This window comes from Elgaria multicarinata, chromosome 18 (assembly GCF_023053635.1).
Source record: "Elgaria multicarinata webbii isolate HBS135686 ecotype San Diego chromosome 18, rElgMul1.1.pri, whole genome shotgun sequence".
Classification (NCBI taxonomy): domain Eukaryota; kingdom Metazoa; phylum Chordata; class Lepidosauria; order Squamata; family Anguidae; genus Elgaria; species Elgaria multicarinata.
Genome location: NC_086188.1, coordinates 21243141 through 21257055, shown reverse-complemented (window position 1 = coordinate 21257055; position 13915 = coordinate 21243141). Strand labels below are relative to the sequence as shown.

The 13915-nt window shown below is 45.0% G+C and overlaps 1 protein-coding gene across 3 annotated transcripts in view; it reads left to right on the top strand.

Annotated features, from left to right (window-relative positions):
* Window positions 1-3318, top strand: part of CABIN1 (calcineurin binding protein 1) — a 190071-nt gene extending 186753 nt beyond the window's left edge. For all 3 annotated transcript variants that reach the window (XM_063143985.1, XM_063143984.1, XM_063143986.1), the window contains 3 exons: window positions 856-1161; window positions 1652-1875; window positions 2348-3318. In XM_063143985.1, the coding sequence (XP_063000055.1) occupies window positions 856-1161; window positions 1652-1875; window positions 2348-2494 (677 nt within the window). In that variant the 3' untranslated portion in view covers window positions 2495-3318. The remainder of the gene's footprint in view (window positions 1-855; window positions 1162-1651; window positions 1876-2347) is intronic.
* The last annotated feature ends 10597 nt before the right edge of the window (window positions 3319-13915 follow it).

The window sequence follows — 13915 nt, the reverse complement described above, 5'->3', positions numbered from 1 at the left end:
AATTCTTAAATTCTTAAGAAACAGAATCCTTTAAATACACACACTCACACCTTTTAGAGCCTGAGTCAACTGCCTCAGCCAGCTGATTTGAGGCATCTTGAAAAAACGGCAAATTAATTATTATTTAATTTATTAATTATTACTGTATTTTAACAGACAGGGAAGGGGAGAGGCACTTACAGGATTTTCTGCCTCAGGAGCCAAATAACTGGACTGGCTTTGAGCATTGCTATGAAGTTGGAGTGGGGGTTGGGGGGGAGACGCAAAAGGATCAGCCCTGGACATGGCTGTAGAGACCAATGGAATGGGGAAAGGCAGCTGGGATGGTACAGGAAATTATGTGAGGTTGGGAAGCAACTGATGAGCCTCGTGTGGCACAGAGTGGTAAAGCAGCAGTTTCTGCAGCTGAAATTCTCCCCACGGCCTGAGTTCGAACCCAGTGGAAGCTGGTTTCAGGCAGCCGGCTCGGGTTGACTCAGCCTTCCATACTCCCAAGGTCGGTAAAATGAGTACCCAGTTAGCTGGGGGAAAGGTAATAACGGCCGGGGAAGGCAACGGCAAACCACCCCGCTATAAGGCCTGCCAAGAAAACGTCAGCGAAAGCTGACGTCCCTCCAAGACTCAGTAATGACTCAGTGCTTGCACGAGAGGTTCCTTTCCTTTCCTTTCCTGGGAAGCAACTTGGTACAGAGAGATCTGTGGAGGGGGAAACATGTAATCCCAAACGCATTTAATCAGAAGTAAGTCGTACTGAGTTCATTGGGATTTGCTCCCAGGTAAGTTCAGAGCTGCCACCTGCCTTATTCACCCTGAATATAGTTCCAAAGGTCATCCTTGCTCCTCTTGTTTATGCAGAGGAGGAAGAAGAAGAGGAAGAAGGAAAGCTGGACCAGCCTCTAGAAGGACTAGCCTTGCAGCAGCTGCAGGAGCCCCACCTCTGCCAGCAGGTGAAGATGGCTGCTGTCGCCCCCTCACCCAATCCAGCATGCTGGCAAGAGGAGCTGGAGCCCGTGACCAGCACAAGCATAGGAGGGAACCACTGTGGGCAAGTGCAGGAAGGCCCTGCACCCCTAGCAAAAGGTGGCTCCTGCCATAACCTGAAAGAGCCGCCTCACAGCACTGCCGCTCAGGACGTTTCTCAGAGAAGGAGCTTCTTGCCAGGTAAAAGCACCAATTCCAATTGAGCTCTGCAGTCCCTTGAATCTGGGTCATTTTCTTCCTCCTCATTGGCCAGCATGTTCTTCTTGGCCCCAGAGGCTGTGAACGGTTTCAGCATAAGGTCTGTGCCTGGCCTTCTGTGGGGAGGCTGACCTGGAGAGAAGGGCCAGGCTGGCAGCCGGAGACTCCGGTGGCTTCCACCTGCAGTGCAAACCGCACAGAGCCTCATGTGTTTATTTGAAAGGTTTTTAACCTGCTTTTCAGTGGCCCTCGCAAGGCAGCTTACAGGATTACAAAACACATGGAAAATACAATTGCTATTTAAAACACGCACACAGACCCTAGCTACAGATTTTTGATGCTGACCACTTGGAGGTCACTTGCTGCTTTTCCTCTTGTGCAAACATTCTTCTTGATTAGTACAATGAAACATCTGTTTACTCAAAGCATCTCTAGGGCTGATTTTTGTTTGTTTGTTTGGTCATTCTCTTAGCACCTGGTTGCAAGAAAGAACTCCAGGCTGCTTCACAGTCCATGGGAAGCCAAGCAAATAAGGCCGACAGCAGCCGAATGCGATCCCGCGTGCTGCCCAACATGCCAAAGCTTTTTATCCCCTCGTCAATCAAATTCCCCCCCGAGATCACCGTCACTCCACCAACCCCCACCCTCCTGTCTCCCAAGGGCAGCATTTCAGAAGAAACCAAGCAGAAGCTAAAGGTATGTCCTGGCCAGAGGAATCTGCTGTTCCATTGGGGGGTCTTTTGGGAGAGTGGGGAGAGGACGGAGCTTTGGAGCCCTGCTTTTGCCACTTTGCCTTCAGCTACAGCCACGTTTTCCCAGAGGGGTGGAGGTACAAATAGCCAGAAGGGTCATCCTGGCTGTGGGCAGGCAGACAGGTGGGGGGTGGAGATAGAGTGAGAGCTAGTGTGGATTTGGAGTGGAGCAGAGGAGGATTGTGCTGGGGGAGTAGCTGGAACCCACTTCTACAGCCAGGGACTAGTCTCACTGATCTATTTGCATTGCAAGGGGAGGAAAGGCCGTGGTTTTACTCTTTGAGCATGAAAAAGCAGCTAATGTAATCTTAAATATGCTGCATGAAACCTTTAAGGGGGTGAACCAGAAAGCTCTGGAGTTGAGGGAAATCTTTTGGAACAGTAATTCTTCAACATTATTTCCTTTTCTGGGTCAGTCCGCTATTCTTTCAGCCCAGTCTGCAGCAAACGTGAAGAAAGAGAGCCTCTGCCAACCAGCTCTGGAGATTGTAGAAACCTCGAGCCAAGAGTCTTCTTTGGAGGAGAGTGACACTGATGAAGAGGAGGACTATATGGACGTCTGACACAGCTCAGCGCTTCCCTTCTTTTGCCTTCTCATTGCAGCACCGCTGCCTGCACGCATTGCAGCCTCCCTCCATCAGCCGGTCCCACCGTGTCTCTCGCCTCTGCTATTGCCTGTACTGCTGCTGCTGCTGCCTCGTCTGGCGTTGCCTTCAGCTCCTACAGCAGCCTCACCAGCATGCTGGCCACCCCTCCAGCCATATCTGTGTTGACAATTCTGCAAGCTGCAGTCACCTCATGCCGCCTCTCTCCTCACTGAAAATGATTGCAGAGGGCGCAGAATGTAGCTAGTCGGCAGAGCCGAGCGGTTGGCCTCCCCCCCCCCCCCGAGCTTGCCTCCTATGATACTTATTTATCTCAGTATTGTCTTAAAGACTCAGATGGAAAAGACGGCTGGCAGCTTTATGGCTCTGCCTCTCCTGGTGTTCTTGGACACGCTGCGGAGGCAGAACGGTTGCAGAATATCTTTGGTCATATAGAGAAATGTTACAGATTTCAATGCCATTTTAGTAATGTCTGGTGTGTTTTTTACAGAATGACACAAAAATGGGTGTATGTTTGTTTTTTAATTTTCTCTGGAGGGATTGGTCACATTTATATGGGGAAAATAAAGGAAACCAAGCATTTTTCTACAGAATGTTAAATTTGTAATATATGAATGCAAACCCTGCACAGAACCAGGCGTGTCATGCACAAAAACATGCATTTCGCTTATTATGCTGGGTTTATGTTTGTTGGGTTGGGAGAGGGAGTTAAATAAATGATGCAGTGCAGAGCTTTGTATAAATACACATTTTTCTAATAAAGTGAAAACATGTTCCCCAAAGCCTCTGGATTCCTCACTTCTTCTGTGCCGTGTCTGAATTTCTCCCAGTTCTCAAGTAGAAGCGAAGTTGGAGTCAAGTCGGAGAGAACCCCTTCTCCCCTCCCAGTGCAAGCTGAGAGAGATCTGAACTCTGCTCAAGCTGAGGATGATCAGAAAATGCTGCCCCCCTGCCCCGCCCCCCAAGCATGTGGATGTGGACAATGACACTTTGCTCTCCATCTGGGGCCTTTGACCCTTGGGCCACAAGAGCTGCCATCACCAGCTCAGTCTTTCATGGCTGTTTGCTTTCATCACCCTGTTATATACCTGCTGCAGCCAATCCTAATCATTGGACAGAACTTTGAAATCGGGTGTGGCCACTTGGCAGTCTCTCCTAGGGGGCCATTCAATCAAGCCGGATGACTCCACTGCCAAGAAGATTCGTGGGGCGGGGCAGGGCGGGGTAGGGGGTGTCAAGAAGAACGGCAGTTAGGGGTGGATAACACTTGATAAAGGCCACACAGACAGCAGTTGAGGCTGCGGTAAACACACAGGACCTAGCAAACCAATTGTTCGCCTGATTTTTTAGGGGTGGGGTGGGGTGGGGCGACACAGGCTCTGAACACCAGACCGGGCCGCAGCCACTCCCTGCTCAAGCCAAGCACCACCGCTTGATACGCCTGAGGCAAGGGATAAAAACCACCTTCCTCCAAACTATGTGGAGAAAGGGGTTTAAATTGGAGAAGGATTTTAATATATAAAATAAAACACTGAGTTATATCTGCTTAGGTGAATGATTGTCAGAGTGGGTGTTAAATGTGTAAACTTAAGATGATAAATGCCAAACAGACACGTGGGATTTTTGTGGTAGTTTTAAAAACAAAATCAAAATTTATTTTTAAAAGTTCACAAGCTTTGTTTCCAATAACATTTAAAAACCTTTTTGAAACCTTTCATACAATCCTGTCACTCATTCACATACACGCTTTCCTTTTTCTCACACAATCACTCTTGAACTTTCTTTATTATCAGTATTGATTGATATACCTTAACTACATGCACACTACACTCTAAAGACACCACTCACTACACTGACCCTCAAATTTCCCAGAACTTAAGTACCATAAACACAGCACTACAGACTCTTAAGAGTACCTAACAAGTCTCCCTGAAAAGTTTTTTTCAATCCCCTCAGTCATTCCCTTATATATCACTCCTCCCCCCTCCCAAGACATTCTAACTCCGCCCACTTAGGCCAACATTCTAAAAACCACAGACTTACAAACTGCAGACATACCTTTGGAATTGACTTGTGGGGTGTAATGCCACAGGGGGTGCTGTCACAACGCCCTAAATCTGAACAAGCTGACATGTTTGCTTTCCATTCAGAGACTGGAAGACACAACCTCCATACCATGCTGTCTGTCCTCTGTCACTTTCCAAACAAATATACAACACTGGCAGGTGAGCCATTTCTGACCTCCCCAAGGTAATTGCCTCTTCCTGGGCTTTCTCTGCCTACATGCATTGATGGCCATTGACTAGTTCCATGATAGCTGTCAGTAATCCCACCCCTCACAAGAAAGCAAAAAACATCACTCCTTGCCAATTTTTAATTGTCCCTTCTGCCTCTCCAACGACTTTGACCAACGTAAGAAGAACGCTACTTAAACTCAGCATGGAGTTTAAGTAGACCAGGAATTCTGGTGTAGATTTTGTTTCCCATTTTAGTATGCAGTTCCACCACTTCTTTGTGGTCTCTGTACATCATACATATGGTGCAGAGCCTCAATTTGGGAAAATTCCATAGCTGAGAATTTTGGTGGGAACCCTCCCCCACCATCTCATTGCAGATGTCCAGAGGGTTCCTGCCCTTTTCCCCAACTTTTTCTATCCTTCTGTCGTATATGCTATCCTTTTAAAGATTTTTGACTTACTTTAATGAATTTGATTTTTGTTTTTGATCATTTTGCGGGGGGCACATGGCCCTTTGGGTCCCTTTTAGAAAATGCACCTGATGTGGGAGCAAATGGCCACCATCAGACAGGCATAACTTAAGGCTGAGGCCAGCCTGAATTGCCACGCCATTTCCAAACAAATGCACCGGCAGCAATGGCCAACTTCAAGGAAAGAAAGGAAAGGAACCTCTCATGCAAGCACTGAGTCATTACTGACTCTTGGAGGGACGCCAGCTTTCGCTGACGTTTTCTTGGCAGGCCTTATAGCGGGGTGGTTTGCCGTTGCCTTCCCTGGCCGTGATTACTTTTCCCCCAGCTAACTGGGTACTCATTTTACCAACCTCGGGAGGATGGAAGACTGAGTTGACCCGAGCCGGCTGCCTGGAACCAGCTTCTGCTGGGATCAAACTCAGGCCGTGGGGAGAGTTTCAGCTTCAGAAACTGCTGCTTTAACGCTCTGCACCACACAAGGCTTCAAACAGCTGTGGAAAAGAGCACTCGAGAGTGTAGAAACACCTAAGTCCTAAATGGTGTCTACTTCAGACACTGTATAGCCAACGCATCAAAATGTGTATACTACAGGGTTGTCACTTTCTCAGCCGAGCTGGTATCCCACCAAGGAACGCAGAGATACTCTCCTGACACTGGGGAGATCTTTGGCACTTCCTCTTGCCAAAAAACTGTCAAAAAAATCACACACATCCAAGTTGACAAACCCACAGAAAAAGAAAATAATGGCATCAACAAGACCTGAGGGACCCCTGCCAAAAGTGCCTCGTCACGTCTTATGTTGAACTTGCTGATACCGATTAGAGACCAGTCATCAGCACTATCAAAGCAGTGCAAATTGTATCGACGTCCAAGGGCAAGGTACACAATTCGCCACCCAGACAAGAGGAAAGACCACCATGCAGTCAGACTCCATCCCCTCGAGATCAATCATGTAGAAACACTCTTGAGTTGACAGCATCAAAGAGTTACAGAGAAAGAGATCGGTCCTGTCACCAGGATCTTCAACATCAATCAAAATCACTGGTGTCGGACTGGGGACAGACACTTAGTATGGTGGATGCTACCAAGACCAACATACTACTGGGGAGAATGGCACCAGGCTCAAGATCCATACCAGTAGTCCTATGGGGGCCCACCTTCAACTCGGCACCCAGCAGCTTCTTCTGCCTCACTCTCTAGGCCACCTCAGGAATATGTATTTTTACTGCCTCCAGTTCCTGCTTCACTGAGAGCTCCAGAGCCAACAAAACAAATATTATTATTATTATTATTATTATTATTATTTATTTATATAGCACCATCAATGTACATGGTGCTGTACAGATAAACCCACAAGTCTACCAGTACCGACAGCATCTCCACAACATAAGGACACAGAAAAAGAGATGATATTAAGACAAGGGGCCTCTCCAGGCTCGGCAGCAAATGACTATCAATCCTATTCTGCATCTTACTTGTTTCAGCTCTGAATATATGGACATTGAGACTGGAGCAGGCAGAGACCATCAGAGCCTGCTTCAGTTGGACCTCCCCCACAGGGCTAACATCTTCACCCTGTGCGGAATTTGGGAGCTGAGAGGACGGAGCAGGGCCTTCCCACCAGCCTGAACAGTCTCCTTAATTTCTTTTTATTTTCTCCCTCTTCCCTCCCCATCCCCTTTTCCTTGTGTGTCATGTCTTTTTTAGAATGTAAGCCTGAGGGCATGGACTGTATTGATTACTGATCAATTGTAAGCCGCTCCAAGAGCCTTTTTGGCTGAGGTGTGGGATAAAAATACTCTAAATAAATAATATAATAAATATTGTAACAACAAATGAAGGAATACAGCACATTTATGATTTAGTGTTTCTTTTCCTTTTTGTCTCCTTTTTTCTTTTTAACTTTTCGTTTTCTACTTTTATTAAGCCTCTTTCCCCTAGAAGTTGTATCAACTTTAATTTTTTTCCTTGTACATTATACATATTCATAACCATTGGTTTTAATTGTTAATTGTTAGGGGATTGTTTGTATTCATTCCTTTTTTGTATCACTTCAAATAAAATAAAATTTATTTTTTAAAAAATCAAGAATGTTTGGGAAAATGTATTGTGTGCAGAAAAAAGTATAAAGTGTTGGTTATTAACTTTAAAGCCCTACATGGCTTGGGTCCAGGTTACCTGCGGGATCGCCTTCTCCCATACAATCCACCTCGCACACTCAGGCACTCTGGGAAGGATTTACTCCAGTCAGCCACAACTAGGCTGGCAACTGTTACCCAGAGGACCTTTTCTTCTGCCATCCCCAGACTGTGGAATGGCCTGCCCCAGGAGATTCGTCAGCTTAAAGATCTCTCAGAGTTTAAGACAGCCGTAAAGACTAGTCTCTTCTAGCAGGCCTACCCAGATGAATTTTAAACCTAAGAATTTTAAGATGCTGTGATTGTTATTTTAATATTGTATTGGTTTTATATGCTCTTTTAACTAATTCTATGTATTATATTGTGATCCAGAGGGAGAGGCGGGTTATTATTATTATTATTATTATTATTATTATTATTATTCAGAGTTTCCTTTTACACACTCTCAACCGAACTCTATAATCGTAGAGTCTGCTCAAGGTCATTTGCAACGAACCTACTCTGCCCCAGTAGATAAAGAGGGCCATAGACTGGACCTAATAGGATGCCGCTTATACTCTTCTTCATCCTTAGCATTGAGAGTTTCTACGTGGTTATGTTCAGCAGGCTTTTCACAGGAGGTTTGTTCCTGTATAGAGGACTTGCAATTTGACAGAGCAGGGCTCTTCAATGTAAAAACAAACAAAGGAATGTACTCCGGCTATAGAAATGTAATAAATAAATAAATACTCAGTCCAGAAGGCAAAAACAATCACAAAGAAGATGGGCCTGGGTCTTCCCCATAGCAGCTCAAACCATAGCATTGGTTTAGGCAATCTATCTTTCAGCCAAACCAATACCAGACTGACCACACCTCCTTCTATAGAAACCAACATCATCTCAACAGCAGCAAAAGCGCAATTTTGCCCCTTCCAAATACTGGGCTCTATGCTGTATGAGTGACTATACTGAGAAGTGACATCTTTGATTTAACCTGTACCGATAGTTCATCACACTCCCCTGCTCGACAACCAACTATCAAAGTTTCTTCACACTTGGATGCAAATAACATACTCATGGGTCCTTACAATCATAGCCTTTAGCTACAAAATCAAATTCAACATCCTTCCGCCATCGGGTGTTCTTCGAGTCACATCACCTTCGAACATCTTAGAAGCCAAAGTACTTGCCCATAGTACTTTAGTCAGATCCATCAAGGGTTTTTTTCTCAGTACTTCACGATGCCCCCAAAAGACAGAGGACTGAGACTGATCCTCGATCTTCGAGGGGGTCAATGAATTCATAAGCACCCTATGCATTTGGTCAAGTTTGTAGGAGCAGTTCTGGATGCTACAACAAGTTGCATATATCCACCTCGAGACAGAGCAACCACTTCTATTCAGTTGGCAACTCAAGAAGCTACTTGATGAAGGCTTTCACTATGCAAAAGCTGCTGGGTTTCATGGCCGCAACGACTGGTCGTACCAGTCACCTGTCTCAAAATACGTTGCCTTCAGTGACGCATTTTGGTTCACTCAAGTGTTCAATCCCATTCTAAACACAAGAAAAATATGCCTCCGAGTGATGTACCAAGTGATGTAACACCACTACAATGGTGGACGGTACCAAAGCACTTGGTAGTTGGCATATTGTTTTGCCAACTAATGCTGATGAGACTGGTGACAACAGACGCCTTCTTGACAAGCTGAAGGGGGGCATTGTGGAAAGGTGCAGATTCAAGAGTTGACGCAACTAGAAAGAACAACACACATCAATTTGCTCAAGTTGTTGGCTGTTCAGAAGGATGGATGGGCCACCTGGTCAGTATGATGGCCACTGCCATCCCCACCTCCCTGTTCCCCAGGTCAAGTCTGCTGCTAGAAGATACTGGTGAAGCAAAATCTCTCTGTTTCTCTCTCTCTCTCTCTCTCTCTCTTTCTCTCTCTCTCTCTCTCTCACACACACACACACACACACACCTCGCTCAACCAGTTCAGGATGCTCCTCCCAGATCAAATCCTAGATGACAGGTTTCAAAAGTAAGACTTAAAAATCAGTGTCCTGAATCTCAGGTTCCCAGAGTCTCTTCAGTCTGGAGGGCCTTGCTAGGTCTAGAATCTAGATTCAAGATGGAGGCCACCAACCGCTGGTACAGCACACCAATAATGACATAATTGTCATTGGTGTGTTGTAGTAAAACCTGAGCAAAATCTAGCACATTGTCCTGGTATACTCTGCTTTGAATTCTCTCAGACATAAATTAGTGTGTGTATGTGTGTGTATCCAGGATCAAGCACCAGAAAGATAGGTGGGCAGTGAGATGTTCATAGAGTTGTATTCACGAAGACCATCAGTTCTTCATGAATACAACTCCCATGTTCTCTAGTCCAAGAAGACCTGGACTGTAACTGGAAGGAACAAAGGGGCCTTCTTGTTGGTGGCTCTGGGGCTTTGGAAGAGCTCAAAAGCGAATTAAGAAGTTGTACTTCTCTCCTGAGTTAATAAAGAAGTGTTTAGTCAGGATTCAGGAAGCTGAGCTGAGGCTGTCAGGAATTTTTTCGTTTTGCAATATGCATTCCTGATTTTTAAAAGTTTTTATATTTTCTTATGTTACATTTGATGGTTTTGTGTGCTGCCTTGAATGGATGCAGAGACAGTATAAAAACATTCATATATCACTACAGATTAAGAGATAAGTAGCACTAGCGGGTTCTAGCAGGGAGGGGGGTTTCCTGCTGCAGTAAACATTTGCAGAGCTGCCCCTCTCGTAAAGAGATTAAAAGTGACTTGCCTTGTTTTAATTCTGCCATCTGTGAAGTAAACTTGTCCCGGCATTCTCTGAGGATTTATGTGTGCAATTAAATGCTTCATTAAAGTATGAAAAGTCTCAATTTGACTTTAAGGGAAGAGGGCTATTTATCAGGCACCTCTTAGGAAAAGTCACTTTAAAGGAAAGCGGACTATCAATTTGTGCTACATCAATACGGATTGAACAAATTAAAAGCAGCTCTCTCTAAGGCATTTTACACACACACACACACACACACACACGTTCACTTTGCTACTTAGTTCAGTGCTAGTATTTGTATAAAAGACAAGCTAACAGTTCCCACCTGGGTTCGCATGTCATGGCAGGCCACTGCATGACGCAACAGCCACTGCAGGTAAATTAAGCCGGAGTGAGCTTTTGTGTCATGTGAACCAGGTCTTTGAGTAGTTTGTTTGGGAGGCTGGTGGGGCTGCCATGGGAAAGGGAAGCCCATTTCCATCAGCACAGTTGATACAGCCCGAGGCACCTTGCTTCTGCACTTGTGTTTCTTCCCGGCATCTGCAAACTTTCCCACTCTGTAAAAGTAAAATAAAAATAAAAATGGGGGGTGAGGATAGGAGAGGAATGGGGCTGTTCCCCCTTTTTTATTTTATTGTCTATATCTGCACAGCTTGCAGATACAGATAATATTTTTTTAAAAAACAAAAACACAGGGTTGGATGGAACAAGGCAGCCAGAGGAGGACATGAGGAGAGGGACTCTGGTCAAACCATCTCTCCTCCCTCTGGCTGCCCTAACCCTCCCCACCACCCCCGGTTTATTTTTATTTTTATTATCTGTAGCTGTGCAGATACAGATAATAAAATTTTAAAGGGGGGGAGGAATGGCCCCATTCCTCTCCCCCCCCCACACCCATTTTTATTTTTATTTTACTTTTACAGAGGCCAAGAGCCTCCCCCTTCCCTGTCCAGCCCATGGCAACCAATCAGGAGGCGCCATGGGCTGTGACAAGCCTCCGCTGCCAAAAAAGTCGGAGTAAGTGCCCAGCTTTTTGGAGCGGAGTTTCCTGGGTTTCCTCCGGATGGCTTCACAATGGTGGCTGTGTCATGTAGATGATGTGCCGCTACTGTGAAGCCACCCTGGGGCAAACCCTTTGTGTAGACAGTGTAAATCTGAATCTAATCTGATCCCACAAATGTACTCAAACACATATGCACACAGGCGCATTCATCCACACAAGCACGTTTTCCCTGTCCCCTTGCTCTGCCCCAAAGCACAATTGGGAGTAGCTGGACAAAAGGCATGGATATTGTATGAAGTAGGCAGACATTTGTAGATGCTGGATGGTGCCACGTTTCAGGCCTCTCAAAAGGACAAAAGCCCAAAGATTTTGCCAGTTCATTCATCCAAATTCAGTTCATGAAATCCCTGTGTGAAAGCTTGAGAAACAGGAAAAGAGAAAAGTGGTTGGATTAGGAAAGATTTGGATGGCTGTGAGATCTCTCACCATGGTCCACTGAATGCCAGAGGAAGCTCTTCACACCTGTGTCTGCCCACATGGGGGAAGAGACACCTTTAAACTGATTCACCAACAATATCATGCTCCATCAAGACTCCATTATATTAGTAAAAATATATCACCACAGTGCAGGAGGAGCAGTTCTGTAAGCAGTTGAACAGAATCACAACACGCTGGTCTCCCATTTATTTGGTATTGTATATATGCTCTTAGTTTTCATTTATGGATTTATCTGTTCTTTGTTTTGTTTTTAAAAACATTTTTATTTTAAATTTTCAAATTCATTTCATTACAAGCAACAGTAACCAAGCTTTGGGTGTCATAGTATACATATAACCAATAACAAGTCAAAATTAATTCAGGTTTTAAAAAATCAGGCATGATGAAATTAAGAGGTTTTATACATAACTGATAATCCTTCTTAAAATATTTTTAAATTCATCCTAATACATTCCTCCAACATGAGCCTAGTGTTGATGGTGGTACAGTAATGTCATTATTATTTTCATAATTTATAAAAGTATACCAATTTTCATAGAAGTTATAAGTATATGCTTCAGCTCTGTATTGTCTGATACTTTATTTCTCCATGTTGAGATGAAGTCTGGCCTTTCTGTTTTCCAAGAGGATGCAATTGTTATTCTTATTGTTACCTGCATGAATGCTAAAAGTTGTTTATGCATTAAGTTTTTATTTGCTCTATCAAGTATATTTAATAAACCTCTTGAATGACCGTTTTCCAAAACTGGCTAATTGTGGGGCCAAACCACCACAAATGAAGACCTGGCTGATCACAACCTCTCCAACATTTTTTTTGTAAGGAGCCATTAATATAACTCATTCTCACTGGGGCAAGATACCAAATGTGTAAAACATTTAATAGAGCTTTATCTTTTTTTGCTAGTGACAAACTTGAAAGGAGCCTGAGTTTGCTATGAAATACAATAATTGCTGTATTTGCAGGGTGTCCCCTCTTCTACCTTGTAATTCTTCTTTAATTGGTTGAACCAACGTGGACTTGTCCCTGTGTATCGAATAGTTTTTCTTCGTGGTCTCTATGCATCACACATATGGACTCTGCGCCTGCGCGGAGACCGGAACCGGAACCTTTACTAGCTTGGTAAAACATTTTAGGCGGGAACCCCTCCCCCATGCCACTGCGCATGTATCCGGGGTTCCCGCCCTTACCACAGTTCTTCGTCGTCCGCCATTGTGCTAAGACTGAAGAAACCGACCTCTAGCATTTTCACTCACCTTGTAATTCTGATTCGCCAAGGATCTTGTAGATAGTTTTTTCTTCTTCTCTTATTTCCGAGTTATTCAACCCTATATATATAAAAAAATATTATAGCCTTTTCCCCCTCAAACAGCGATCTTCTGGTCGCTGGCGCCTCCAGGAGCATGGCCGTTAAAGCACCTTTTAGAAAGTGTGTCAGATGTGGATCCAAACTCCCACCAACCGACGGCCACTCTCTTTGTGTAATTTGCCTTGGTGAAGGACACAAGGTGGAAACTTGTCATCATTGTATGGCCTTCACAAAACAAGAAAGAACAGAGCCGATAGACTAAGATCTATTCTCTGGAAGAAAGCCCTCAGGGCTACAGATCCAACACAACAAAAACGGATGGAAAAACCCACTACAAAGACTATCCACGACGATCAGAGCTCCGAAATGTCATATCGGATACGACAATGGCGGAAAATAGGGCTCTGATACCTCTAACGCCAGGTCGGTCTTTGGCCATGTCCGCAGCTAAGAAGATCTCAAAGAAAGCCCAGACGCCAAAGTCTGCAGAAATGAAGAAGAAGAAGAAGAAGAAGAAGAGGAAGGAGTCTGAAAAACCCTCCTCTCCATGCAGCGCGTCGAGACCACCCTCGATGCCGACCGCTTCGAGGCCGAGCCACCACTCTGTATCGACTACGGTACCGACAATCACAGAAATTACCGTACCGAGCCGCCCTTCGGTACCGACTCACTGATAACACGAAGCTCAATATCAGAAGGGGAAATCCGTGATTCTGCATCAGCAGCTTCTGTGCATGGTGTTGTGACCCACCAGGACGCAGAAAATCAAGTTGAGGTGGAACAACATAGGCCTCAATCTCCAGGGCTAATGACCCGCAGAGACAGATCACACTCACCTAGATCTGACTGGGAGAGGGCTTCCCAATATTCTGACTCCCACAGACAACAGGACTTCTACGATTGGGAATACTACCGCCCTCGCGGCTATTATCATGACGACCGCAGATACCATTACC